Source organism: Limanda limanda, chromosome 3 (genome assembly GCF_963576545.1).
Source record: "Limanda limanda chromosome 3, fLimLim1.1, whole genome shotgun sequence".
Taxonomy (NCBI): domain Eukaryota; kingdom Metazoa; phylum Chordata; class Actinopteri; order Pleuronectiformes; family Pleuronectidae; genus Limanda; species Limanda limanda.
In genome coordinates, this window is record NC_083638.1 from 4895226 (window position 1) to 4922496 (window position 27271).

The 27271-nt window shown below is 39.7% G+C and overlaps 2 protein-coding genes across 2 annotated transcripts; both read right to left on the reverse strand.

Moving 5' to 3' along the window:
• Nucleotides 1-748: 748 nt before the first annotated feature.
• LOC132998817 (kinesin-like protein KIF23) lies at nt 749-11674 on the reverse strand. The gene is made up of 23 exons (XM_061068563.1): nt 11651-11674; nt 10320-10386; nt 10035-10163; nt 9613-9718; nt 8523-8659; nt 8317-8429; nt 8020-8190; nt 7870-7911; nt 6645-6757; nt 6316-6437; nt 6112-6214; nt 5938-6017; nt 5667-5786; nt 5260-5383; nt 4948-5109; nt 4621-4787; nt 4346-4519; nt 3950-4159; nt 2196-2429; nt 1913-2001; nt 1124-1184; nt 904-944; nt 749-814 (listed from the first exon to the last, which is right to left on the reverse strand). The coding sequence occupies exons 1-23, from the start codon at nt 11662-11664 to the stop codon at nt 799-801; spliced, it is 2595 nt and encodes an 864-aa protein (XP_060924546.1). The 5' UTR covers nt 11665-11674; the 3' UTR covers nt 749-798.
• Nucleotides 11675-13512: 1838 nt separating this feature from the next.
• On the reverse strand, nt 13513-21773 carry paqr5b (progestin and adipoQ receptor family member Vb). Its single transcript, XM_061068583.1, has 8 exons — nt 21720-21773; nt 20707-20834; nt 17943-18148; nt 16931-17057; nt 16481-16525; nt 15722-15818; nt 14931-15075; nt 13513-13793 (listed from the first exon to the last, which is right to left on the reverse strand). Exons 1-8 carry the CDS (start codon nt 21771-21773, stop codon nt 13513-13515), a joined length of 1083 nt encoding a protein of 360 aa, XP_060924566.1.
• Between the last annotated feature and the right edge of the window lie 5498 nt (nt 21774-27271).

The following is a 27271-nucleotide window of genomic DNA, read 5'->3' on the forward strand; positions in this document are numbered from 1 at the left end:
GTATTCAAGTATGCTATGACAATGTTCGGGGATGAATAAAGTACTCTATCTATCTATCTTAAACAAAATTCCACAAAACTTGGTGTGAAGATAGAACATGGACCAAGGAAGAATTCACAAGGTTTTGCAGCAGATCAAGGATGATTTATTGTGTCTTTCTTCAACATAGTGAAACTTATCTCACTAATTTCCCAAGGAAAGAATCATGGATCTTGTTAATAAAAACAAGCACATTCAAGGAACTAATATCTATGAGTCTGTGAAGTCTGGTGGCGCTTTACGGTTTGTTTTATTCTTTTCTTCTCAAATATGTGGAGAACCTTTCAACACCAATACATAATTTAAAGCTGCAGAATAATTACGATGAACAGAAACCAACCCTCATAACTAATAATCATTTTTCTATGATATGTCCCAGGATTTAGGATGGAGACTTTGAACTCTTCTGTCTTCATGAACAAAAACCATAACAACAAGACTTTGTTCAAAGGAATTTAATGCCACCAAAAGAATGTTTGAGGAGTTAAAAGTTGCATCATACTTATTCATGGGGGTAAGAGAATTGATTTCAGTAAAACCTACTCAACAGCTTAATATTTACAAGCTCTACACACTGGAATTTCAAAACACGGGTCACTATTTTTTGCATAATCCACAAGCTTCAGCGTCGCTGAAGCTTGTTTTTAAAAAAGCAAGCAAACGGAACTATAAATTAAAAAACTAAAAATATTCTTTGCATGACACATCTCATAAGTTTAAGGAAAGAAGAAAAAAAAGGTTCTTTAGATTGTCAGCGACTCAAGGCTTTCTCCGTCTGGAAGAAAGAAAGAAAACCCAGAATGTTATGAAATGTGATTTATAATATAGAACTGCACACAAACACCACACAACACACAAACTTACTTTTGGTAGCCATGGCTGGAACTTGTGCTCGATACTGGAGGCTAATGGGAGGAATAGGTGGACATGAATTAGCTTAACTGCACACACACCCATCAAAGTACACAATTCATGAGATGCTGCTGCCATGTCGAAGATTTTTCAATTACACAGTAACGTGAGCAGAAAGAAGTAGTGATTTCATATTGTTTTTGTTGTATAATTATGAATATTAAAATCTTACCACGTTTTCGGTGTTCTCTCGTTGAACTCGACCTTCTCCAGAGCCAGATCGCCTTTTGCGACTGAAACAAAAACAAATATTCTCAGTTGTCTGAAGCCCTGAATTAAACTTAGTTGGATTTAGCCTTTTTTGAAGAAGAAGAAGAAGCAGCAAGACGAATTAGTTAGAAAAACGTCTGAAGGTTGTAGGAGCCAAACTATACAGGATATCGCTGTTGCAGGTATTTAGTGTCAATTCCCCAAACAAACAGGTGTATTGTTTCAAGTAAATAGATACCAGATCCACTCATATTTATGAACATTAAAAAAACGTTTGCCCATCCTGCTAAAAAATGAAATATACTATATTAGACATTCAGGTAGGAACCTTCACTTAAGGGACTGGTGTCGCTAGGCGGAGGAGCACATACAGTTTTGGACCGTTGTGGTAAATGCACAGTTGAGTTGAAAAATATTTGTGTGGAAATTTATGAACATGTAGATTATGGATTTCTTTCCATTATCGTTCAAGACAATGAACAGCGAGAAGCAGAAGTTAGACCGTTGTTTTACTAGACACGGATGTGATTTCTCGATGAGCATGAATAACTAAGCCTGTCTATGTGGCCCCTCGGTGCCTTTAATGTCAGTCTAAGCTGCGATATGGTTGAACCTAAAATCATGATATGATGCAAACACACAATATTAAAATAGGTTTAAAATGATGTTGCAGGAACGTTACTGTATGACTGATAATGTCACATTCAGAGGTTTCACAACTTGTTTTGTTGTATTTGGAAAACTTCTGTACCTCGGTGCTGTTGAACTCTCTTGTGTCAGCGTCTCGATGTCAGTGAACTGCACAGCTTGTCCTCCGCCCCTGGTCTTAAAAACATTACCCTGCGGATGATTGAGAAAATGAGAGAACACAGGAAGAAACATCTGTTCAAAATCAACAGTTAAACATACAACACTGTCCAACGATTATCTGAAACAGGATCAGTGTTAAATCAAAGAGGAAAATGATTCAGTTAGGGAAACTCATGCAAGAAATTAAACAATCTGAAGCCTAAACAGAGTGATTATCATTTTACCTTGATCAGTTTGGTCTCGATCTCCCCGTCAGAGGCGAGCTCTTGATGTCTGAGCACATACTTTTGGCATTTAGACAGAGCTTTCCCGCTGGGGGTCGACACTTTGATTGCATTGGGTATGATTGGCTGCATGACAGTGTCTAGGTCCAAATTAGAGGCGGGTTTGTGGTCTACCCATTTCTCCCCACCCGCAGAGTGAGAGCGTCTGTGCATTGGATGGACGGGAAGGGCCGTCTGGTGATCCCAGTGACAAAGAGAAACCAGAAAGTTATTCACAGGTGACACCGACAGTGACCATTTAAAGATTATCAGGGAAAGCAGCGGCGGTTGATTTTCAGAGGGGTTTCGGCTTGTGTTGAAAATAAATGTATCACTGGAAGTCGTAGAGGGGCAGGACGTGGTAATAATAATAATTAATAATTTCATAGATGTTTAGAAACATGTTTTACATTTAGAAAAGGGGGAAACGGTTGACATACCTCAAAAAGACTTAAATCCAAAATATTCCAGTAATATATATTTTTTCGTACAAACTTAAACTCTCACTGCAAGGAAAACAGACCAGAGGAGTCGAGAAGAATAAGCATGCAAAGCTTGTTTTGAGTGTTTGTTAAAAGATGTAAAGAACGAGAGTACTGATGACTAATGCAACATATACATGTCTGATACCACTATCATGTAGTCATAAGGAAATACTTTTATAATCCAACACAAAATTGTGGGCAGCAAAAATGTATAAATGCCATTAAATCATTGTTTTTTTAATTTCCAATTAGAATCGATTTAATGATATCAATTAAATATTCAATCAAATCTATTAAACTGCTAATGTATCAACAGAATAAACAAGTAGCAGTACCGAACTGCCAGTTTGTTAAGTGATGCTTCTGAATTGTGTTTTTATACATTTCAAGAAAAAGGCAACTCTATAAAAGCAGTTTGCAACAAGCAAGAGAGAGAAGGACAAACATGATGCAACTACTCAGAGGGCTTCAGCAAGTCAAGAGGCTTCACAAGCATGAAGGACTAGTCTACCTTATATTCTAGATAGGACAAACACACGACTACAGATGCAGCTTCTATGATCGATGCATTTCTAAACAATCAGACATTCATCTAGAATTTAGAGATTCAACTCTACACCAAGGCTTAGACGACAGGCCTGCAGAAAAGCGCAACACATTCTTAATAATGTCTACGTTCTGACACACACACTAACCCTTCTGCCTGCCTCTAGGTCTAGCCCGTAGACGAGAGCCGTAGCAGAGGCCTCAGTGTCTTTGGCCAAGTGCTGGCCTCTCCTGCGGCCCACGCTGCTGGTGCCGTGGCACAGGGGGGTCCGGCTCCTGCACTGGGGAGTCCCAGCGCCTACAGGGTACTTCTGCTCCCAATCTGAGATGGAGGAGGCCACTGAACGGTAAGCTGAGGAGGAGGAGGAGGAGGTGGAGGGAGTGCTGGAGGAAGAGGTGGGGTAAGGGTCCTGAACTGCTCTAACAGGGGCTCGATTTTGGTGGGAAGGAGTTTGGCTGAAGTCCTGAAAGTGATGAGGGAAACGTGGCCAAGCATTGTGGAGGTTAGCGGTGGCTCCAGACTGACAAACACAAATCAGTGACACGTGTAGTCCACAAGAATAGAAAATCCTCAGGTTGAGGATGATCAGATAATCAAAAAATAATTAGTAGCATGCAAAAATTTCTGGAGTGGTCAAGGTGTACACTGACGGAAGAGGAAGTATCACAGAGTAAACTACTCACAGGAGTCGGTGATGGGGACGCAGACCTCTTCTGGGGGATGTTCTTGTCCCTCTCTCTTGAAGGCCTCGCGGGTTTCTCTGGACATTCAGAGGAACTCCCGCCGCTGCTGCTGTTGCTCTCCGTCACTATGGCTTTCAGCTGCTTCAACTTCTCATCCTTCACCCACAACTTGTTCTGCATCTCCATCTGCTTGGCGTTCACTCGTCTCTCCTGATAAGAAAAATATCAAAAAACAGGCCAGAAACAAAGAGAAGGAATTTGTTATTATTATTTAATCCTTCAAGACAAGATTCTCTGATGTCGTGCCCAACACATTTGTCCAAATATAACGTTGTTGTACTCCAGGTGGTTGTTTATGTACATGATACCTGGGCTACCGTCCATAATGCCACTTACACACTCCTTCTCCCACTTGTGCCGGGTGTCCGTCACCACGCCGTGCATGCGCTGCTCCAAGCGCCTCCTCTCGCCAAGCTCCCTCTGGAGCCTTTGCTCCCGGGTCTCCAGCTCGTTCTGCAGCGAGCGTTTGTCCTGCTCATACATGTCTGTCGTCTTTTGCAGGATGTCAATCTGAAGAGGTGGAGAGAAATACAATACGTGTTTAAAAGGTTGCACATTAATTGTAGGAAAAGAGAAGAGTAAGATAGTTTTCCAAGTGAAGGAGACGACACCTTATATTCCAGCATTTTGGATTTTTTCTCCAATCGTTCCAGCTCCGTCCTCTGACTGGCGACCAGTTTGTCTTTCTCGTTCAGTTTGCTTTGTTGGTTGTGTAGGAAAGTCTCCTTTGCACTGTGCTGGTTGTCAAACTGCTGAAGCACGGACATCAGTGTATTGGCTGTGGGAGAAAACACAGCAATGCAAGTATTAAACCATTTGGCTTGAAATGATTAAACCTTCAACATGTAGGCACAAAATGACCAGAGAAAACCCCTATCCCGGTTCTAAGACCAACCAAAGATGCTTTATTGTTGTACAGACTAAAAAGGGGACGGTACCTTTCGTTTTGAACTGCTCTGATATCATCTGACGAATGTGTTGCCTCTTCTCCAGGACTTCAACCAGGCGGGGCAGCGTCTGATCATCGAATGGGTCCACCACCTCACTGGAAGGCAGGGCTGGAAGGCTTTCAATGAGCCGAGTCAGCAGATCTGGGTCATCTAGTGCGTGAATAAAAAAAATGGTGTTCAAACTAGTGACGTACAGTGATCAAATTTCTGAAATGTGTATCTGACATGTTAGAATGAAGTATGAGAGGGAGTGTGTAATGCAAAATGTACCAGAATTACTGGGACCTCCTTCAACCCGACGTGACATCTCGTCTCTGGACGCCTGGTGTCTCTGTCTGCGTCCTGCAGGAAGGACGTAGATCGGACCGTCGGCCGGTCGAGCCACCTCCACCTCCTGGGTCATCTCGGCAAAGCGCATCACCAGCTGCAGCACATACAATATAATACTATTACTACTACTCTCCTCTTTGCCCTACAGCACCCAGCAGAGTTCCAAATTATATGCAGATCTTCTGAGACCCAACTTAGGAATTCTGCATATTTCAGGAAGTGTTTATTTAACAATTCGATAAAGTTTCCATTGTGGTTTCATGGTAAACCAACCAGCAGCTGCAGCTGTGCCTTTACAAGGTCAGACTTGCTCTTTTGGATTAAGAGATACGTTTTTTGAATTCAATCCATTTTGCAGAACAAATAAAACGTCTTACCATAGTTTCTTCATAATCATCGGCCTTTGGGTTGACGCACAAAATCATCCTGACTTTCCCTTCGCCGTCAAAGTAGTTCTTGAACAGATGTGTGACTTTAGAGTCTCTGTATGGAACCATCTGTAAGACAAATGAAGCTCTGAGAAACTGCAACAGCTGTAACGTTCCCCAACACAACAATGAAGATGAATATTACTCTAAATAGAAAGAAAACAGAGCAACTGTATAAAAAAAAAAAAAAAAAAAGATGAACACATGATTAAACACCCACCTTGTTAGTTCCACACATTTGGTTTTCCCGCAGCACTTCCATACATGTGCGAAGTGTCATCAGAGACTGATTGATATTACCTGTATATGAAATATAAATGAGACATTACTAAATACAATGAAACAATCTGCAGCTAGAGGGGAAAAATGCCTCCAGAGCAATGAAAGAACTGACCGGCTTCACGGAGTCGGCTTCCCTCGGCTCTGGTTCGACTGGTGCGTTCGCTGCCGGCCAGGTCCACCAGACACAGCTGGCTCACATTCACCTGGTTTCTGTCCTGAATTCAAAAACACACACTGTTTAGCATCCCCGTAGATTGTCTGAATCCTTTGTGACACACAAACTTTTTTACTATGTAACATTGCAGCTGCAGGTCACCTGTAGAATGTGGTCCCCATCAGCATCCAGTGGGGCCTGGGCCAACTTCACCGTGAACACACTGTGGGAGCGACTGGATTCCCGGTTGAGTTGAGTGTTGGCCGTCCTCCTTTTCTTTTGCCCTGTTGGCAGCAGGTCAGAAATTCAGCATGTGACCATTTACAACAGAGGTCAAATAAACAATAAGCAATTAATTGGTTTCTGCAGTTATTCCTGCTGATGTGATCAGAAAACTGAATATGACACAGTTAAAAACATCTTTGAAAGCTTCAGTGCCAAACAAATTGGTCTGCATGTTACACTGTAAATATGAGAGCGGAAGTTCTCACCCTTCCAAAAGACTTCAAACGCCTCTTCTGTGGATTTGACCTCCACTTCCGTGCAGCCAGCCACATACATGTTATGATTCTGATCTTCACGGAGAATCTTGGATTGAGGTGCTCTGAAACAAGTTCATGAAAAGACTCAGCATACAATCAACAGATCAAAGCCATGATGTGTTGCTTTAGTAAGACGAGCAGCAGCAAATAAAACGAGACACACAATGTTAACGTCAAAAGCTAAACTAAATTCTATCTAGGGAGACACATTAACACACAATTTCAGGGGAAGAGACAAAAGCACAGTTGGTTAACAAACACGCTGAAGCCAGTCAGGGAAGTTTTGCATCTCCACGTACAAGGAACAAGCAGGAAGCCAATCCTCGAAGACAGCAGCCACCGATATGACACAAAGGTAGTCAGCTACTTCTATGATATTTATGAGGGGTTGGGTTTATAGGATGACTAAGTTTACATGGACAGCAAATATTCCACCTATTATCTTAACTAGGGACGGGAATCGGCAGGGACCTCCCGATACGATACTATCACGATACTTAGGTGGCGATACGATATGTATTGCGATTCTGTAAGTATTGCGATTCGATATTACGATTTCCTGCGATTTCTTTTGGTTATTTTTTTTTTTTAAATACTGGACCATGGAAAAATGTTGAATCATAGCTTCAAATACAACACAGTCAAATTCACTTAGAGCTTTACAAGTTTTATTTCAAATATTAACAATAACTAAATGACTGCCGGGCAGCCAATAGAGAAAATAAATAAAAATGTTCCCTATTATTGTATAGCCCCAGTCAACTGCACACAAACTGACAGATTCAGAAATCTTATCCACCTAGGCTACTTTTAAACAATAAATAAAAGGTAAATTAAATAAAATGAAATGAACAAAAAAGAAACAAAAAGTAGGCTATTGTTGTTTGCATGTAGGGGATACAAAGCTAGTGCTTGGGTATGTTTAGATTCTTCCCCGTATAAACCAATAAATATGTTTAAAAAATCGATTTGGGAGGCAGCATGGCGATTTAAAATCGTCATTTACAAGAATCGCGATTTGTAACTGAATCGATTTTTCCCCCCCATCCCTAATCTTAACCGGATTAATATCGGAGTATTGGTGTCCATGTAAACGTTTCTAGTGTTGACCTATGCGACATGTCAGCTACAGACAAACAAGGTAGTGTGGAATGTTCTCATTCAGGCCACATACATGAACTCATTGTTCCGTACAGGCGTGCCTCCACCGAGCCACCTAATAAAAAACAGGGTTCTTAAAAAGTGCAGCTTGTAAACATCAAAACAGAAAAAGAAAAGCTAACTCTACTAAAGCACAGATCAAACCTGACAACCAGTCTCTTACTTTGATCTGATTGGGTCAATAGAAGCATCTTCCAGGAGATCATAGATGTAGTTGTTGTAGATCTCGACGTAGGACACGAAAACGCTGTAACAACAGTCCTCGTCCACATTCTCAGATTTACACGCCTCCTCTGCGCTGATCATATCTGCAAATTCTGGGTCAGCCCTCTGCCTAATAAAAACATAGACCAGAGACAATAACGCAAACAGCAGGCAACATAAATGTGAAATACAGTTTGCTCTAATTTCATTAAATTAGTATACAAAGTGAAGAGTATATAAAGTTACTCATAGCTACCTGGAGGCTGGTGTCTTGGGCACTGACGGCTGACTGTCTCGCTTCTGTCTCTCCAGGAGAGCGTCCACTTGATTCTGAATCTCCATCCCATTTTTCTCATCCGGTTTAAACACCTAATGAAGATCCAAAACAATTCCCAAAGTAAATATCCCGTCCCTTTTTAGAGAGTGAAATACGCAAAAACCTCGATGAATGAAAAGACGTACAAATCTTTTGGCCTGAAAGGCGCCGATGCTGTTGAAGAGCATGTCTAGAGAACGAGGGAGGAGCCCACCGTCCCCAGGAGCGCCGGTCATGGTGAAGGTCTTACCGCTTCCAGTAACACCGTAAGTGAACAGCAGACCTGGGAACATTAAACATCACAGATACATAACCAGAGAAAGACTCAGTCTGTGATATTACTATTAGGGGTGGGAATTGGCAAAAATGTGACAATTCAATAGTATTGCGATATTTGGGCCACGATTCAATAGTATTTTGATTCTGCGATATATTGCGATACTGCAAGTATTGCGATTCGATTCTGCGATATATTGCGATTCATGTCCCCCATATTATTCAAAGGCATTACAAAAAAAGAGGAAAATAAGACTGCTCAACTGACTTCGAATGTCACATTTAATTATGTGAACAACATTGTCTTCTACACATTAACTGAAGTGCAAAAACTTTGTCCTTAGACATTCAGGACACAGGACGTTTGTAATTGTTTTCTGAATAGGAGACCTCTCACATGAACACTGAGCTCCCAGCACATAACTTACAATTATTTAAATACAATACAGTAACATCAAGCAGACATAATAGAGTAACATAAACCTGAGAATAATCATATAAATAAGAGTAACCTAGAGCTTCGATCAAATTGAGAAAAACAAAAAAATGTGTACTACTAGAGTCCAGTTGGCTGCAAGGTCATGACCCAAAATGTTAAATTCATTTTGGAATATTGGCATTTTTGTTCAGAAAAAGGAGTTGGTCAACATGCTCAGATATTCTATTTCATTTTTTTAAATATTGCAATACTTTGTGCTACAGTATCGATATAATCGCGGGCGCAAAATATCGCGATACTGAACAGAATCGATTTTTTCCCCCACCACTAATTACTATGGATAAAACATAATCACACGTTTTAAATGAACAACGTAGTCCTTTAGTTATTTTGATGCTCTCCACATTAGATTGAAGTTTATTAGGATTAGACTTGTGTGCCGCACCTAAACCTTAGATCATAGCCACAGGGTGGTCCTGTCTTCTATTACAGTTCATGGAAGAGAACGAACGTTAACTTACCATTCTTACAGTCTATGAGGTCATCAATCAGAGGCTTGGCAATAACATCAAAAAGCTCGATTTGCGTGGTATTAATACCAAATATCTTTTTGAAGGTGTACTGTGTCTAAAGAGGAAACAAGGTAAGAACATTCAGCACATGTGAGAGGCATTCAACAGGAAACAGACAATAACAACCATTTCTTCCAAATATTAAACCACTTAAGAATCCAAGAAATTCTTCTTGAGTCATGTCTTTTAGTTACGATGTGATTATTTTCCTATTTTCTGAATTAGTGGGGCTCTTGAGGTAGAGTGGGTTGTCCACAAATTGTAAAAAATGTACAAAAACTTTCCGTAACAGTAATGAAACAGACACTGGTGATATTTCGAGGATTCTGTATCAACTTGTAACCGATCAACTGGATCCACATCCCACTAACCTCTTTGTATTCTCCATTGCGGTTGGCTTTCAGACCGTCGGGAGCATGGAGCTGAATAGTGGAGCTGCTGATCATGTCCACACAACATTCTTCATCTTCTGCTCCCAGCGGTCGTATACGGCAGTACACCTACAGACCCAACAGGAAAGATATATATTAATAAGAAGTTCCAGGCCAGTTTTTTTATTTGGATTTTAAGTTAGATATGGAAACAAGCTTCTCTTTTAACTGAGGTCCGAGAGTGTTTCAGTTTGAGGCTTAACAAAGTGAGCGATGTTCACTTACGCCAACTGGATCCTTCTCTGTGTTGGACGCCTTCCTAGGTCCGTGCCTCCGAGGAGTCTTGCCTTTGCTGTAAAACAAGGATGCGACATATCGGACGGTTAGTTAATAATCCAGACAATTCACGGGAGTAACTTTCACTACATGGCCAAAGGTATGGGGATGGCTGTCCTGAACACTACCTGACTGTAATTCACATTCTAGGTTGTGTGAGAGCCTGTCGAACTCCCCCACAAGGACAAATATTGTCTTTAAACCTGGAGTGGAAATGAGGGGCCCAGGCAAAACCTTGGAAAAACAGATCACACTGGAACTACACATACGTACACGGGTATGTGTCCCTATAATTTTGGCCATAGTTATACCAACCCATATTCAAACTCAAGTTTAGTTTTATTATTTATCATTATTACAGGATTTGTTGAACTATTTGCACTGCCTCTCCCAAGAATCACAGTGTCCCATCATATTCAAGCTCTGTCAGACTGGCTGTTAATAACACCTGTGATATTTATAGATGTAATCATATTGCTAATGATAGCAGCGCCAGTTAATATAATTAATAACATCAATAGTATGAATATAACATGATGAATAATAATGGATAAGTATTGTGAAATCTGGAGTCTGATACCTGCATGCTGGCACATTTATTGTGCGAGCATGCACTTACAATACAATACATAGAGATATATTTATACATTACAGTGAATAAAACAATTAAGAATTAGTCTAAAAATATAACTGATAATAAAAATGAAGGAATGACTATTTTGTGAATGAAATAAAACTCTTATTATTATATTATATATATTAACATATGCATATAATTGTAGCAGTATATGAGTGAGTGAATGAGAGAAAGAGAAAGAGAGACAATGTGTGTTTCTGTGTCTTTAAACATTTGGTCTCAACTGTTTTGCTGTTTTATTGTATTTGTCTAAATTTGGACGTTTCGTGTGATTAACAGATTATTGTCTTGCAGGTTTGTGCTCAGTGAGACTTTTATGTGAATGTTATGCATCATATTAAATAAGCTCAAGGGAGGAGGAGGCTTAAGAAACGTTTGAACCCAGTAAATCATTGTTTACATCGAAGCATTCATGTTTAGTTTGGTGAGAAGAAGTCGCTGCAGACCGCTAGCCTCCAGTTAGCATGATGGTGGGCTAAGCTAACGCTACGGAAGTGCTCTTCATTATCCGGACTACTCGCATTTATCTGTTTATAAACCAGCTTCTGGATGACGGGTGATGTTGAACCCAGAGTTTAGAAGTTATATTCATAGACTTTATTCATATTAAATTAATATATCATTATCAGCAGCTGTGACTCACCCTGTTCTCTGCATCGTTGAGATCTCACAGCGGACTCTGTCTTCATTTGAAACTTCCCTCTCTTCCGACGTCACCACAACACTGCAGTATTTCAGCCAATCACAGCGGTCTGCAGCAGAAGTCCCGCCCATTTCTTCTTCCTCTGCCTCTTCCCGTTTTAACAGAGAGTCTTATCCGGCGTAAAGGAGTTGTTAGCGCCACCTAAGGATAGACTAGCGTTCCTTCACCCCTAAAGATTAAATTCTGTTAATTGGTCAAGTTTCTTAAAACGAGACTGTTAAACTGTCATAAAACTGAAGATATTAAACTCTGAATTATTCCCATAAGATAAAATAAAATAAGATATAACTTTTTATTATTAATCAAGATTAATAAGACTATACAACTAAACTGTTACAACAGTGAGGATTTAATACTGAATTCTTCAAATAATTCCTGGCACTGATATGACAACATAATAAAGATAAGATAGGATAGAATACAACTTTATTGGTCCAGAATGAATTTCTTGTGCCAGCATGCTCCAACGTGACAGTACAATACAATATATAGATATATTTAGATATTTCAGTGAATAAAACAGTAAAGAATTAAGTCCAAAAATATAACTGATAATAAAAATGAAGGAATGAGTATTTTGTGAATGAAATAAAACTCTTATTATTGTATTAATATAATATATATTATATATATTAACATATGCATATAATTGTATATAAGATCCAATAGAGGTTTAACCATTAAATAAATGTATTTCTTTAATTTTATAATTCACAATTATTAATCTTTTGACTGAATCTGAACTACAAATATTGTCACTGTGGTTTTTCCAAATGTTTTGCATAAATTTTCGTATCATAAGGGCCAAAGCAGTGAACAGTGCAAGGGCCCTAGTGTATTTCTAAGCAAAAATTATTTGCTGTAATTTGAAGCATTTCCGAGGGGCCTTAAAATGCTTGAAATCTCACAAAACTTAGCACAAATGTCCAGTCTGGTATGAAATTACACTTTTTATGAATTATCATGAAGGAGCACAGTGAAACGGCTTGATTTTGACCCCTACTATTTAAATAAGCTGTAGAATTATGACATTCTATTAGGCTTAGACTTGAAAAAAAGCCTGTTGGAGCCATACCTTAAATCCAACAGCCAATCTGCCAACATTTAAAAGGAATCTCTTGTGGCGTTCCTCAAATAAAACATTCACAAGAATTCTGATCAGTTCATAAATGAGTCCAACTGAACCGCATCAACATCAACTGTGAGGTTAGGCAGGAGACTCCTCTTTAGAATCAACATGATGCAGAGTCAGTTTGGTTTTAAAGTTTATTTGAAAAACACCATAATAAATAACATTGTACTAAAATACTTTCAACCTGAGAATTTTTTTCTTGTCTTTCTTCTGTTTAACAGTACTTACATAATTAGAAACAAAACTTAAAATTTTGTTACTTTATAGGCAACTCAATGCAAAAAATACATCTTCTCTTATCATAAATGCCTCATTTGTCCTGACATTTTTCTGTCACACTTCCTCATAGCACAAGCACAGGCACTATAAATCATCATTGTGTTAAGTTTCCTTGGTAACACATATCATGGTAACAATTATTTTTGTCAAATAAATTACATACTTGTGCAACTGATGCCTTTAGATTCAGTTTACTCTCCACATGATGTCTGACGGTCAAACATCCCGATAAATTTAGTGCAGACTGCAATCCTTCATCAACCTAAACATTCAGCTCCTCTTGCTCGGGAGTCCTCCTCACAGAGTTTTTAAATCACCCACAATGCACTATTTTCACACGTGTCTGGTGAACAGCTGGGATCCCAGAGCGATGGCTCACCAAGCTGCAGGTTTAGCTGCAGGCGCATTCCTTGTGCGGGAGTCTATTTAGACTTTTACCATATTTCTCTGGTTGGCAGACGGGTGCAGTGATGAGCGGGAGACTGTAGAGGCCGATGATAATCAAATTCAGAAGCACACAAACCACCGCCAAGCCCAGTGAGTTGGAAAATGTGATGGGGATGGAGTGATCGAGGAGCCAAGGCCGTCGTGCCACCATGTCCTGTTCCAAGGCCTTCATCTGGAAGTGGGTGCCGAGGATACCGCACACGTGGAAGAGTTGATGGCTGTGACCTGCAAAGAGAGAAGTCGAGTGGTGTTTGAGAACAGAGACGTCAAGTTCAAGCTTTTATAACAGAGTAAATCATTCATATTGCAGCTGAAAGAATGCAAACACAGAGAGCTGGTTATCTATTAGCAGTGTTCTACAACGTTTAACTTTAATCCTTCTAACTTCAGTGTTCGAAAAAATCTCTGAATTGACTTGAACTGTTCAAAGATCAGATCTTGTTGGATTTGTCATAAAAAAGTTGGAGAAATAGACATTTGACAGAGCTGTAAAAATCGAGATCTTTCTCATGCAAACCTTTTGATCACAAAACTCCTCCAATGTTACAGGTAAACAAAGGTTCCCATCAGTTTAAAGTTTAAATTGCACATTTCATTCAAAGCGAGATTCAGGATTTTGTCGTATTTCATCATCTTTGACTTTGCCTGATATTCTCAGTCTCATATCTTTGTTGTTTGCTCTAACATTTTATATTGTAGGACATCATTTTGTTCAATAATTGACCATATAATTGATTGATATAGGTTGTAAATTCTGTAAAATAATTTGCAAGATGCTTGTTGGAGAGGGCTCTGTCAATTAATACAAATATAAATCAATAATCACCGACTTAATCAACAGTATGGAATCACTAAAAACACTTAAAATGCTTCACAATGCTGGGCTGATGTTAAGAAATTGTCTCTATGAGTGAAAAACAAGTCTGGTACAAAGGTAGATATACTTTTTGGCCACTTGGAAGCAGTAGAGATGTGGATATGGAACTTGTTGCCAAAAAGTTCTTTACATGGTATTTTTATGTTGATAATCTATCTCACCTGGATCTATGACCTCACACCGAGATATTTAGCTTGCACTTGGTCATCTTTTTTTGTGTGTGTCTTTTGTGTTTTCCTGTGGGTTTCATATTGTTGTTTTATTCTATTCTATTCTATTCTATTTTATTGATATTCTATTTTATTCTATTTTATTTTATACTATTTCTATTTTTATTTTATTTTTTTTGGTGGCAACTACTGAGCATTGCTTAAAGAGAGCCTTTGACCCAAGTATTTCAATGCCAGCGACTGCCTCATGTTATCTCTGTGCATTTGACAATAAAAATCTTGAATCATATGTCAAAATTAACGACTCAGTCATACCGATGTAGTCGAAGCTGCCCGGTGCCAGGCGCTCAGGTAGATGTGTGGCAAACAGGAAGCCTGTGAGGAAGGCCAGGGCGATGTGGTGGCAGTGGAGGAAGTTGGTGTCGTTGTCTGTGCATCCGTCTCCTTCACACAGGAACACCTGTGAACGCAGCACACACACATTTAACAGAGTGAAGCCACGAAACAGGGATTTCACTCCACTGGTCAAAACTACTGGAAGGATTTCCATTATACTTGGTTGAGGTCCAATTCAGGAATTTCGTTGAATCACTTTTTCATATTGTGAGGTGGTGAACAATTTGCACTGATTTCCCAGGGAAGAATCAATAGATGTTGATGTAAAATAAAACATTTAGCGGAATCTATTTAATGAATAAAGTAGGATGCAGCTTGAAGGAATCTAACCGGACAGTTGGGCCTTGTCAGAGGTTCAGAGTTATTTTGTACGTCCAGAAATGAAACTTGCTGCCACTGTCTGAATCAAGTGTGTGGTTCACTTTAGATATTTACACGTACGAACTGTCCACCGCCTTCATCTCATGTAAACAATTTGAAGACGCCACAGTGTAACATTTGTAGTTGAAAACCACATGTGGAATAAATATTAGTCTCGTGTAGTGCATGTGGGAGCTTGAAGCATCTGAGCCAACACTCTGGATCTGTGTGTGTGTAGTGCAGTGTTCACTAAATACTAAAATAATCTTGGCCCATATCCAGGAAAGACACTATATTCTTTCCCACTTGTCTTGACACAGGGTGAGTGAAGAGCAGAGATGTGGCCGTACCCTGTAGAACAGAGGAATGTTGACGAACAGGCCGGGGTAGGCAAAGGCAATCACACGAAGACTTTTGCTGAACCTTGGTCGCCGAAACTCTGGGAATCTGAAATTTAAAACAAATATTTTCAGTTATGAGAAATAAATCCTGCACACACTCATGAAATAATCCTCAGGGTTGAACTATATTATATCTGTAGAGGGAGCCGTGTAGAAACAGGCAATGGTAATGCCCCAAATATAGGAATTCATTAACTCAGTACCAGAATATAGAAATATAGTGATACACATGGGTGCAGTTTAAATGTTATGTCATCTTGAACCAGCTTTATGAACAGCAGACCTGTGCTGAGTGGTTAGAAAGCTGAAGGATATGTAACATTTACAACATAAATTTAAATCAAATTGCTTAAATAATTAAATAATTAAAGATTAAATAATTTTTTAATATTCCATGTGGTAGATTATGTAGACGTACGTTCTGAGCACATGTTTACCTTTTAGTCTAACCTGCCCGGCTGGAACTACTGTACGCTCGGGGGTAATCACTGTTTAGGGTTGGTCACTATAGTCACGCTGAGGCCACACCCATTGTTAATAATAATAGTCTGTTGCTCAATTGTGCTTTTGAAAATGCCAGTTAATAACGTCTGAGGAATGAACACATGCTAAGAATTCAAAAGACTCAATCACACACATAGTAGTGAGTCAGTCATGGGGTTCATTTCAGGCACAAGAGACAGGCAGAGCAGGTACATTGGTCTTTACCTCTTTATGGTGTCATGATTATACTGGAGAAATGGTAAACCAAGCCTTAGCAGGGGGGAGAGAGAGAAAGAAGAACAAGCAACAACATTAATCAGGTGCATGAAGAAGAAAAACACTGGCAACAAAGTGAAACATGCAAGAGTAACAGAACTGATTTAGAAAGAAAAGTGTAAACAAAAAAGTATGTCAATCAATATTTTGAAGTTTCAATTCCAATTGTAAATGTCATTGTTACATAATGGATTATTTCCTATTTCTATAAAAAGAGCAGTGTGTTGTGAATTATGATTTGTGATCGGTGTTGTAAAAATCTACATTTCAAAATATCAACAGGAATCCACAGAAAATGGAATGCACAAGAACATATGAATGAATGAATGCATGATGAGATCACAGTGCTAAGACAGGAAACGATGCTAACGTTAGCTGTGCAGAATCTCGTCACCATACCTGGAGTAACAGGACAGGCCGGTGCAGCCGAGCGCGTTGAGCAGAGCGATGGGGAGGTAGCACCGATGGAAGAGGCCGTTCACCCACTTGTCCGGGAAAACATACGCTGAGTAGATGGTCGCTGAACCTGCAGCAGCGGGAGAACACCAGTAAAAACTTTGCTCCAAGCTATAGAGCGAACAGTCAAACAGGACTTAAGTGAGCACTTGGACATGTTATTGGCCCCGATTGATCAAATCTGCCACTATGGTCCAGGCAAAGTAGCCCATTTTGGAGCCAAAAATAGAAGTAATTGTTAAAGAATTTTTTTCAGCATAGATTATTTCTATGAGGTGTCCAGAACAACATACTAAAAGTCCTAAGAAATCCTAGTTGAGGAAATATGTTTAATTCTCATCAATGTGTGCCAATAACGCCCGGCAACAATACACCCCAAAAAGACTATTTTTTTCCTTTACTCCAATCAAAATGAAACTTTACACAATGAAAGTAGCCATGAAACGTAACATTTTTTGTATTACAAGTTTCTTTGAAAATTAATTTATGTATGTATTTGTAATACATATGAATGGTGTTTGCCTATGCAAATTAGGACATATTCAATAAGTGTGGAGCTCATGTGCTTGTCAAATTCATTTCAAAAGAAACTTGTAATACAAAAAATGTTACGTTTCATGGTTACTTTCATTGTGTAAAGTTTTATTTTGATTGGAGTAAAGGAAAAAAATAGTCTTTTTGGTGTATTGTTGCCGGGCCTTATTGGCACACATTGATGAGAATTAAACATATTTCCTCAACTAGGATTTCTTAGGACTTTTAGTATGTTGTTCTGGACACCTCATACAAATGATCTATGCTGAAAAAAATTATTTTACAATTAGTCGGTCGTAAAACGTTACTTTGCCTGGACTACTATGGTCCCTGATAATAAGCTCAGTGCACGATGACCATTTAAAGCCATTTCTCCCACTGAGTTCTCGTCAACCACTCCCACTGAATCACGTGCGCTCACCCAGGCTGTAGAAACTGAGGGCAGCGTAGTCGAAGTAGAAGCAGATGTGGCGAGCCCGAGCCGACATGCTGCTGAAGGTGTGAGCACAGCTGGACGCCAGCGGATAGATGCAGCAGGTGATCAGGAAGATGACCAGAGGCCAAGTGAAGGAGTCCTGCCACGCCGTCTGCATCAGCACCACCGTCACCAGCTTCCACAGGAAGTACCTGCCACAAGCATAAAGAGTGAAAAATTAATAATTATGGCACATTACACAATACCGCCTGTATCTTTGGTAGGTTCGCTGGAATATTTGTCCGAGATAATGAAGGAGGAGCTGGACTTGATTGTTCATCATACACCGCGTGTGGGTGTAAGAACAGTAAGTAAGTAAGTAAACAGACTTTTCCCTCCAGACTTCAGCTCCGACAGAGGAAAAGTTACATTAAGTTACTTCCTGTAACTTTTCAATTTTACTTTTCAGTTTGTTGAAGGATCAAACAAACAAGTGTTGCTGTTGGTTTAAAGGCTCAGGTTGAGGCCAGCACTGAGGAGTCATGTTTCCAGGCTCATTCTGAAAAACACGATATCTCAATTCACTTTGAGGGAAACTTCTTCTAAATTTGGTACAAATGTTCAGTTGGACTTGTTGGATATGTTAACAACACCTCCAGAAAATCACAAATTCACAAATGATCACTTAGACTCGCAGGTTGACTGGTTAGGTTTGCATGCAGGTCAAAGGTCAAAGTTAATATGACCTCATATGAGTCTGGATAAATAAATGTGTGTGTACGGAAACTGCACCAGCTGGCAGAGGCTTGCAACCACAGGGAAGTAGTTGTGGTTTTTACATGTGGAGAGGGCCGTGCTGTATTTCCACCTTGACTCCTTATGCTACGCTAAGCTAACTTCCTCTTATCTCTTATGCCATCTGAAATCGTGACACTCAGCCATGCTGTGAATGATCTATCACACCAACCAAAACAAACTGGCTTAAAAAATTTAAAGCATTTCTTGCCTGAGAGTCAAAGGTAAACACGGAGGGAACATTTCATAACGAGCAAAGCAACAAATTCAGACAAAAGATCAGAAATGTAGAAACCTCCTGTTTCTTCTCCAGCAGACTTCAACGTTAAACAACCACTTCATTAACTCTGTTTAAAACCGGTCGGTCATGTGTCAATGTTTGAAAAACCAAGATGTTTTTCATTAAGTATCATATATTTTGCCTGCAGCCGTTTCACAACAGCTCTGCACAAAAAGCTTAATCTTATCAGGAGCTGGTCGTTTGCTTTGTGTATCACAGCCACTGCTTCCACGTCTCAATGCACATCATTAACAATTCAACAATATTTGTGCTTTTCCTCGTCAATGAGCACTTAACTAATTGTGGCACCTCATATGAAAACCTTGAGCACAGATCTGCTCATTAGCGTCTGGCCTGCAGGTCCATGGCCCCCTGGCACAAACATCCATGTTCCCTTGGTACATATAAATATATATATATATATATATATGCAACACACACACACACACACATATTCTCTGCAGACTACGCCGTCAAAGCAACTGCATCTTGGCAGGGAGGATGTGCAGCATGGCTCGTAGGTGAAGGAACCTCTGTAGAAACACACACATGACATGAGTAATGTTGTGTTTGTCAAACACTGAAGTCTGGAGGAACCTGAGCAGCCACAGTGTTCCCTTCACGGTGTTAAAATGAACATGTGCTGTAGAGATGTACAGTAGATGGCTGTGGGGCGTATTCCTCATTCTCATCCTCCTTCTGTCTCCCACTTTGCATCTATCACTCTTTGGCTTTCTTTTCCTCGTACTCGTCTTCACAGCTCGTCTGCACCTCAACTCACCAAAGCTCTTCACTCATGTAGTTGCTGAGAAATGAGGCAACGAGCTGCTGCTTCTTTTGGAGCTACATGGGTCAGTTTGATAGTTTATTCTCTTTATGTCAGGACATTTTCCGGACCTTTACATGTAAAAAACGCAGCCTGAGATTGTCTGGATCGGAAGAAATTGTCTATAACACTCAGTTGAGGGGTGAAGCCTTGGTAGAGCAGCAGGCGGCTGGCCATTACGTGTTGTTCTTTACAGCACATCAACAATCTTGTTGTCTTTCCAAGTTTAACATCTTCTACGTGTACGACTCCTCTTTCATCCAGAGATATTTGTATTGTCTTTTTTTTGCCTTTTTTTTTGCGTCCGTCATGTGTTGGAAACTTCATCAACACGTCCACTCACCCGCTGTGAATTTTCCCATTTTAATGAATTTCTTTTTTTTGCAGATTGTCTATTAATTCTGTTTGAGTTTGTGCTCATCCGGGTGTAAGTTCCTCTTTGTGCGATGGAGAAAGAACGCAGGGAGTGGCTGACTTCAGAGAGAAGAACACGTGACTTCTCTGATATGTAAAATATGTTCTGAAACATGTAAGATTGTATAACCACATGAAGGATTGACATAAAATAAATTTTAGATTTGTGTCTACATGTTATATCCTTTTTAAGCTGTACAAAATTCCTCTTCCGCTTTCTGACTGTTGTGAAGGTCAGCAGTATATGGTTTGATGTGATGAAATCTAATACCACAATATTGACCTCATGTTACAAACTATTCTGCATTCTTGTGTTGGATGACATAACCTTAACTATGACTCTACTCCACTTGTTGCCTCTCGAAAATAACTAAATCTACCTCAAACATGTTTCTGAATCTAGTATATTGATAGTTGTGACGCTTTGCAGGAAAAATAACATGAGTGTATTTTACCATGTGGGTAGAAAGTGTGTCCAGATGTTGAGCGTCTCATTGGTCAGCTGGAACAGGCTCAGGACGCAGTCAGTGGCTGAGCTGCGGGGGTGTCGGTACCCAGAGATGATGCTGTCCTCATGGAAAACCTGGAAAAAAGAAATACCTCAGTTAGTCTGGAGTTAGTTTGATAACTTTTAGAAGCTTTGTTTCCCCTTTTAGGTTTGAGGCAGCAATGGAAAATGTCTAAAATGTATTTTTAAGTAAGTATAAGATAATACAGAAGACAGGAGGAGGAAATTATCATTGAAGCAAGAGTTGCTTGTTTAATGTTAAAATCAAATATCACAGTTTAATACCTACGATGTCACAAAACTTGATGGTGAGATTTTGTTATTTTTCTTGAAATGAAGCTTTCACCTTGTTATGCTTCTTTAAAAAGTTTCCTATTCAATAATTAATTAATAATTAAGAGCAAATCGGTTAATATGTGAACGGCTCTCTGCTCATGTTCATACCAAACTTCAAGATTCAAGATCGAGGAAACTAAACGTTTATCGTTTAAGGTTTATTTGTCACACCGGTTATACAGGTGTCACAGTGGAAAAAGCTTTACCAGACGAAACTCTGTTGTAACACAAATAATAATAATACAGATAAAATAAGAACAAATCTATTTGTAATAATAACAAATATACATTTTTATTTGCGTTGAATATTTATACAGAATATATAATTGCTTAATTATTTATTAATTAGCCTGATGGTCTGAAGGTCTGGAAGGTGACAGGCCTGAGACAGTGATATTTGTATTTAGAAGTTAAAACGAATAGGAGGCTGTGATTTAAGAGTTTTTGTCCAAAGCAACTTGATGCTTGACAGAAACAATGATTTCATCTCACATCAGAAGTTGATCCTTCTCATTCCAACATGTGTTTTCTACCACACAGGTGAGCAGTGGTTAATGTTGACTGCAGCTCAGTGTGAAGCGTCCTACCTGTCCAGCAGAGATACAGTGAAGAAGAGCAACTTACTTTGGGTACTTGGTTGATGGTGAAGACTCGTGGTAATCTAATGAGGCTGAACATGGTTGTGCTGCTGCTGCTGCTGCTGCTGCTGAGGTCTGAGAGTTGAGCTGAACTGCGGGTGTGCCACCGGCTTCACACAGTTTGTGTGTTGCCATGCCGTCCTCCAGGTTCCTCCCCTCCATCCCCTCCTTCTTCGAACCCAGCAAGAATATCCAGTATACCTGAGAGCTGAGCCACACCCCCGCCTCCTCCTCCTGCTGTGTCTCTGTGGAGGTGTGCACACACGTACACACAGACACACAGAGACAGAGACACACAGAGACACACACACACACACACACACACAGACACACACACACACACACACACACACACACACACACACACACACACACACACACACACACACACACACAGAGAGACAGAGACACACACACACACACAGACACACACACGGCATCATGTCTCCATGACTTCAGAGGACATTACAGCGATTCCCTTGAGACTTAACCTTAACCTTAACCTTAACCTTAACCTTAACCTTAACCTAAACCTTAGCCTTAACGTTAACCTTAACCTTAACCTTAACCTAAACCTTAACCTTAACCTTAGGCTTAACCTTAACCTTAACCTTAACCCAAAGCTAAACCTAACCTCAAAACATGACTTCATATTAAAATTGAATGATTTGTGTAATGGGGACTTTTTGTCTCCATAAGGAAGAGAAGTCCCCATAATGTGGTGCAGATACAGGTCCCCACAACATGAGTAACACCTGGACACACACACACACACACACACACAGGTTTGCGCACCTATCTATACTAGGACTTGCGATACATTCAGAAATGGTGTTTTGCCTAATTAGGACTTTAGGCTTTAGTCCCCATGATCTACTGGTTCTGACAGTCAGTGTGTAACGTCTTTATGTCTAAATTCAGTCTTTTAACATAAGAATAAAACAGTTGTTTCATAAAAAAAGTCTTGTGTTTGTAACTGTGTTGACGTCCTTTCTCCAAGTGATGACAGACGAGCCTGTGGAGCAGGTTTCAGGAAAATACCTCAGTTCAGTTGACTGACTTTACTGTTGTTGTGGTGAGGCTGATGTTTTCAGACATTTTCTTTCTAGAAACTCAAAGCCAGTGCAGCAGGTGAGACGCTGCAGCTCAGCTCAGCTCTGGACTTATCAACAAGCGCGTTCTGAGTTTCAGCCGCGCCTGATAAGGCTGCATGACTCCGTGAATGGAGGGTGTGAATTGCTCTCTCACAAAAGTCAACAGAGTTCCTCACGTGCCACCTTTCTCGCTCGTCTTCTTGTTAGACTCACATGTCACCATCTGCCCTCAGACCTACAGCAGGCGTCACACCCAGCGGGGACGGCCGAGTTTATCTTGCTCAAACTCTTGAGCAACGAAGGCAAACACATCTCACTGCCAGAATTAGGAAATACAAAGTAGGAAGTGTGTTTTTAAATGTTACACAGACAAAAAGGTAATCAGTAACCTCCAATAAACGTCATTCTGGCTTAAGTTTAAACGATAAGTTAATGCTTCAACTCAGAGGTTTGATGGAAAACTCAAATGACTTAAATACCTAATCCTGAGGCTTCTGTTCACATTCCTTTAACCTCTGAGATCGAGTTGTGTCAAAGCTTTTCTTTCCATGATGCACCTTGTTGAGTTGTATTCTGCATCCACAGCAGCTCACTGTAATGAACCCACACACACACACACGACGCACTGCAGCCGAGCATCATGGGATCTCACTCTGCTTCCTCTCAGGGGAGCTGAGCTGCAGAGCAACAGCAATAATAAACCAGCGGCAGACGCATGTTTGTTTGTGCAGTCAGTTAAAGTGGAGTTAATATGTGAGTCATCAAGACTTTTTAGTGGAAACAGTGTAAACAAAGTCAAGTGCTGAGGTGGAGGATAGAAAACAAGGTCGAGTTACAACCACAAAGTTCAATGTTGGAGTATAAGTGAGAGAGGGAGAGAGAGAAAGAGAGAGAGAGAGAGAGAGAGAGAGAGAGAGAGAGAGAGAGAGAGAGAGAGAGAGAGAGAGAGAGAGAGAGAGAGAGAGAGAGAGAGAGAGAGAGAAACCACAGGCTACTCTACTAAGTTGGGAGAAACAGATAATATCAATTATAACAATACTACTACTACTACTACTACAACTACGACTACTACTTCTACTTCTAATTATAATCATCATCATAATAATAAAAATAATATTGTCTTTATTTATAGAGAACTTCTCAAAGCCAAGTTAGAAGGTGCTTCACAAATAAAAGACTCACCGAATACAGAACAAATAACATAAAAACGAATTAAAAATTGTCATAAAAGAATAAATAAAAGAATGTAATCATTTAAAATATAAACAAGACCTCACATTAGAGTAACACAACTAGAATGAAGTCAAATCAGGGAATGAAATATGTGAAAGTTTGTTTGAATTTTTGATTTAAGGGAATGTGCTGACTCATCCGGCCGCATTCCCTCAGATGAACAGATCGACGCAGCTTCTTAGTGTGAAATTTAAGTTTAATTTAAACTGTTTTAGTTTGTTCTCACCACTTGTTCTCACCACTTGAATGAAAGCCGGTGTTTCATTGTCCTGGAGCAGCAGAAGGTTTCAGGACTGTGGGCTCACAGCTGGGTGTGGCTGGGTGGGGTCGGGTGAGAGCTGTGTGCTTTCACACACCAAAACCTGACTGGCACCCTTCAGCTCACGCCTCCGATTGACAAAGCAACATGTGGGCATGTGGGATTATAATCGGTGGAGGTTAACGAAAAACAAATGTTACACAACATGTGGCTGAACCGGAGTATCAGAAATACTTGAATGATCCTCAGGGACGATTGGAAGTAAAGGTTTGTTCTCGTGTCTTTGTTTTAAAATCTAAACTTGTCACAGCATCTCCACCACCGGTCTGACTGCACCTCATTACAAACCTATTCCCTCTTTATAGTAAGAACTAGAGGTGTGGAGTGTATATATCCTCTAAGTTTCAACAGTCCCCTTTCAAAACCAAGTATACATTTAGGAGATCCAGATTTTTATTTGGATCAGCACCACATTGAACATTTATCAGTCCTCTAAACATGTCCAATTTAATTTCAAGAAGATTCAGGAAGTATTCTCTGAGAAATCGAGGAACATGTTGAATAAAGTCCAGAAATATAATTATACTTTGAGAAAATAGTCATTGTCCCCTAGAGGCTTTGATTCCAGCTAGTGTGTCTTCTCTGTACAATCTTTCCTCAATAAAATACTAATTATAAAAAAAAATTGACACCTTGTGCACATTTTGCTGTATATGATAAAACATTTTAATTATTTGTGATCTAGCAGCCAATGATATTGATTTTGACACTTGTACCATCCAGTCTGTCCACAGGGTGTCAGTGTTTCCAAACAGAAGCTGTGACTCAAGTTCATGATGAGGAGAAAACCCACTGAAAGATTCAGTCTTCATGAAATGTTTTAAAATACGACACTAAGATATCCAGACTTTGACCTGAGATTCAATAGATTTCATCCTAACGTGTGTTTTATTGAATGCATCAGTCAGCGCAGACCTCACAGCTCCATGTGGTGGAAACATCTCAGGGAATTAAAGTGCATCACTGCAGGTTCTTCATAAAGCTGCAGCGTCGCTCGCTTCATATCGACTGTTAATGAGAAAAAAATAACAAGTTTGCTTCGGGCCAAACACTCAGCTCCTCTTTGTCTCCCTTCGTCTCCCAGACAAGATGAGCCTCCTGTGGAAAACAGTTTGTGTTTGTGTGGCATCAGCACAACGACCGAGCTGCTCCTCACACATTCAGTCAGTGTCGCTGAGGCAAATGTTGTTTTCTGTAATAGGGAGAGAACTTTGTTTTTGTTTACTGCCTTCGACCAAAAGAGCCGCAAGTCTTACGATGAATTATTTTCTAATCTAACGTGGGTTGTGGTTTAATTTGCATGGACGCAGACGTGGAAAATAAATTGTACCTGGGAAGTATCTGAGTTTTTACTTTACCTGATAATTATTTCTTAGCAGATTTTAAAACACTGAGTTTTCAAAACTACAGCTAGAGATTAAATCATCTAAGAGTTTATAAAGTAGTTTCAGTTTTATCCACAAAATGCTTCTTGAAGTTTGCATGTTCCTCCGGTTTCTCATTTCTCTTGATTATTCTTGACCTGGATTGAACGTGTCAATAAACGCAAACGTGGATATATACATACATATATATATATATATATATATATATATAGTCCATAGTCAATGGACTGAATCCTAAATCCATTTTTATACATATATACTGTATACTGAGTTTACAAAACTATAGCTAGAGATTAAATCATCTAAGAGTTTATAAAGTAGTTTCAGTTTTATCAACAAAATGCTTCTTGAAGTTTGCATGTTCCTCCGGTTTCTCATTTCTCTTGAATAATCTTGACCTGGATTGAACGTCAATAAAAGTAAATGTGGAGATGTATAAATATATAGTCCATAGTCCATGGACTGAATCCTAAATCCATTTATATACGTATTTACATATATATATATATATATATATATATACTGTATATTATAGGGACTTTCACATTGGCTTAACTTTCTAGACCTGGATTCTATTGGATCCATATTTATACACAATCTCTGGATGGAAGAAAGTGCTCAGTGAGATAATGTAACTATAAACAAGAATAAAGATCTATACACAATAATATTCTGATGTAAACATGACAATTATCTTATTTTTACATTATTTTCCTTGAATTAATCATCAAACAATGTAATTTTTTATTTACATGAACTAGTAATACTAATATCATATTAATAGTAATAATGTACCCGGGTTGACAGATGTGTGTTCGACTGCTGAGCAGCTGCTCTCAGAGTCTCAGGCTCCCTGGTGTTTTGGTGGATGAGATGAAGTTTGTGTCTCCAAATGTGTGCGACTGATAAATTATTAATAATCGTTCGACTCCAGGCGCCTGTTTTTTCTCTGTGGGATTTCAGACTTTGGTTCAGCTTCCTCCTCCAACCACAGGCTCGTTTTCTCTCCAGCACATCTCTCATTCTCCCTCTTTACTCGCACCCCCACTGCCGCTGTCTCCTCATCCTTTCTCCTCCAGCATCATCATCACCATCTCAGACTCGGCTGGAGATTGTTCTGCTGAAGACTTTCATCCTTCCCGTCTCGTAAAAGTAAAGAACTGTGTCAGCTGCTCATGAATGAACAAAATACAACTGATACCAGGTTTGGGAAAAGAGACGTTGGATTTATTTTTCATTTGAGCGTAACGACCGTTTCTCTGGTTTTCATTTAGCAGAGAGGAGGAGATCGAGCTGAATATGAAAACGAAAGAAAAAGCGAAGTTTGAAAATTATTCGGCCGAGAATGAGGAGAATTATTTAATAGATAATAAAAGATCGAAAGAAGACGACTCAGGAAGCTGCTTATGAACATGGACGAACTGAAGCCAAGTCGTGCTGATCGCCCCCTGGTGCAGGGCTGGAGAACGGATCAGGTTGTATTTCGCTTCTGGAATCCGGCCCAAAT

Bases quoted from the DNA above. Each gene is read 5' to 3' on its own strand.
- paqr5b (XM_061068583.1), bottom strand. From the start codon at position 21,773: ATGTTCAGCCTCATTAGATTACCACGAGTCTTCACCATCAACCAAGTA. The intron at 16,526-16,930 runs GTATGGTGACGA...CCCCCTGCTAAG, and splicing joins GGCCTGTCCTGTTACTCCAG to GCTTGGTTTACCATTTCTCC. The intron at 15,819-16,480 runs GTAAAGACCAAT...TTTAAATTTCAG, and splicing joins AATCATGACACCATAAAGAG to ATTCCCAGAGTTTCGGCGAC.
- LOC132998817 (XM_061068563.1), bottom strand. The intron at 6,758-7,869 runs GTATGTGGCCTG...AACTTGTTTCAG, and splicing joins GTACGGAACAATGAGTTCAT to AGCACCTCAATCCAAGATTC. The intron at 6,215-6,315 runs GTGACCTGCAGC...TTTTGAATTCAG, and splicing joins ATGGGGACCACATTCTACAG to GACAGAAACCAGGTGAATGT.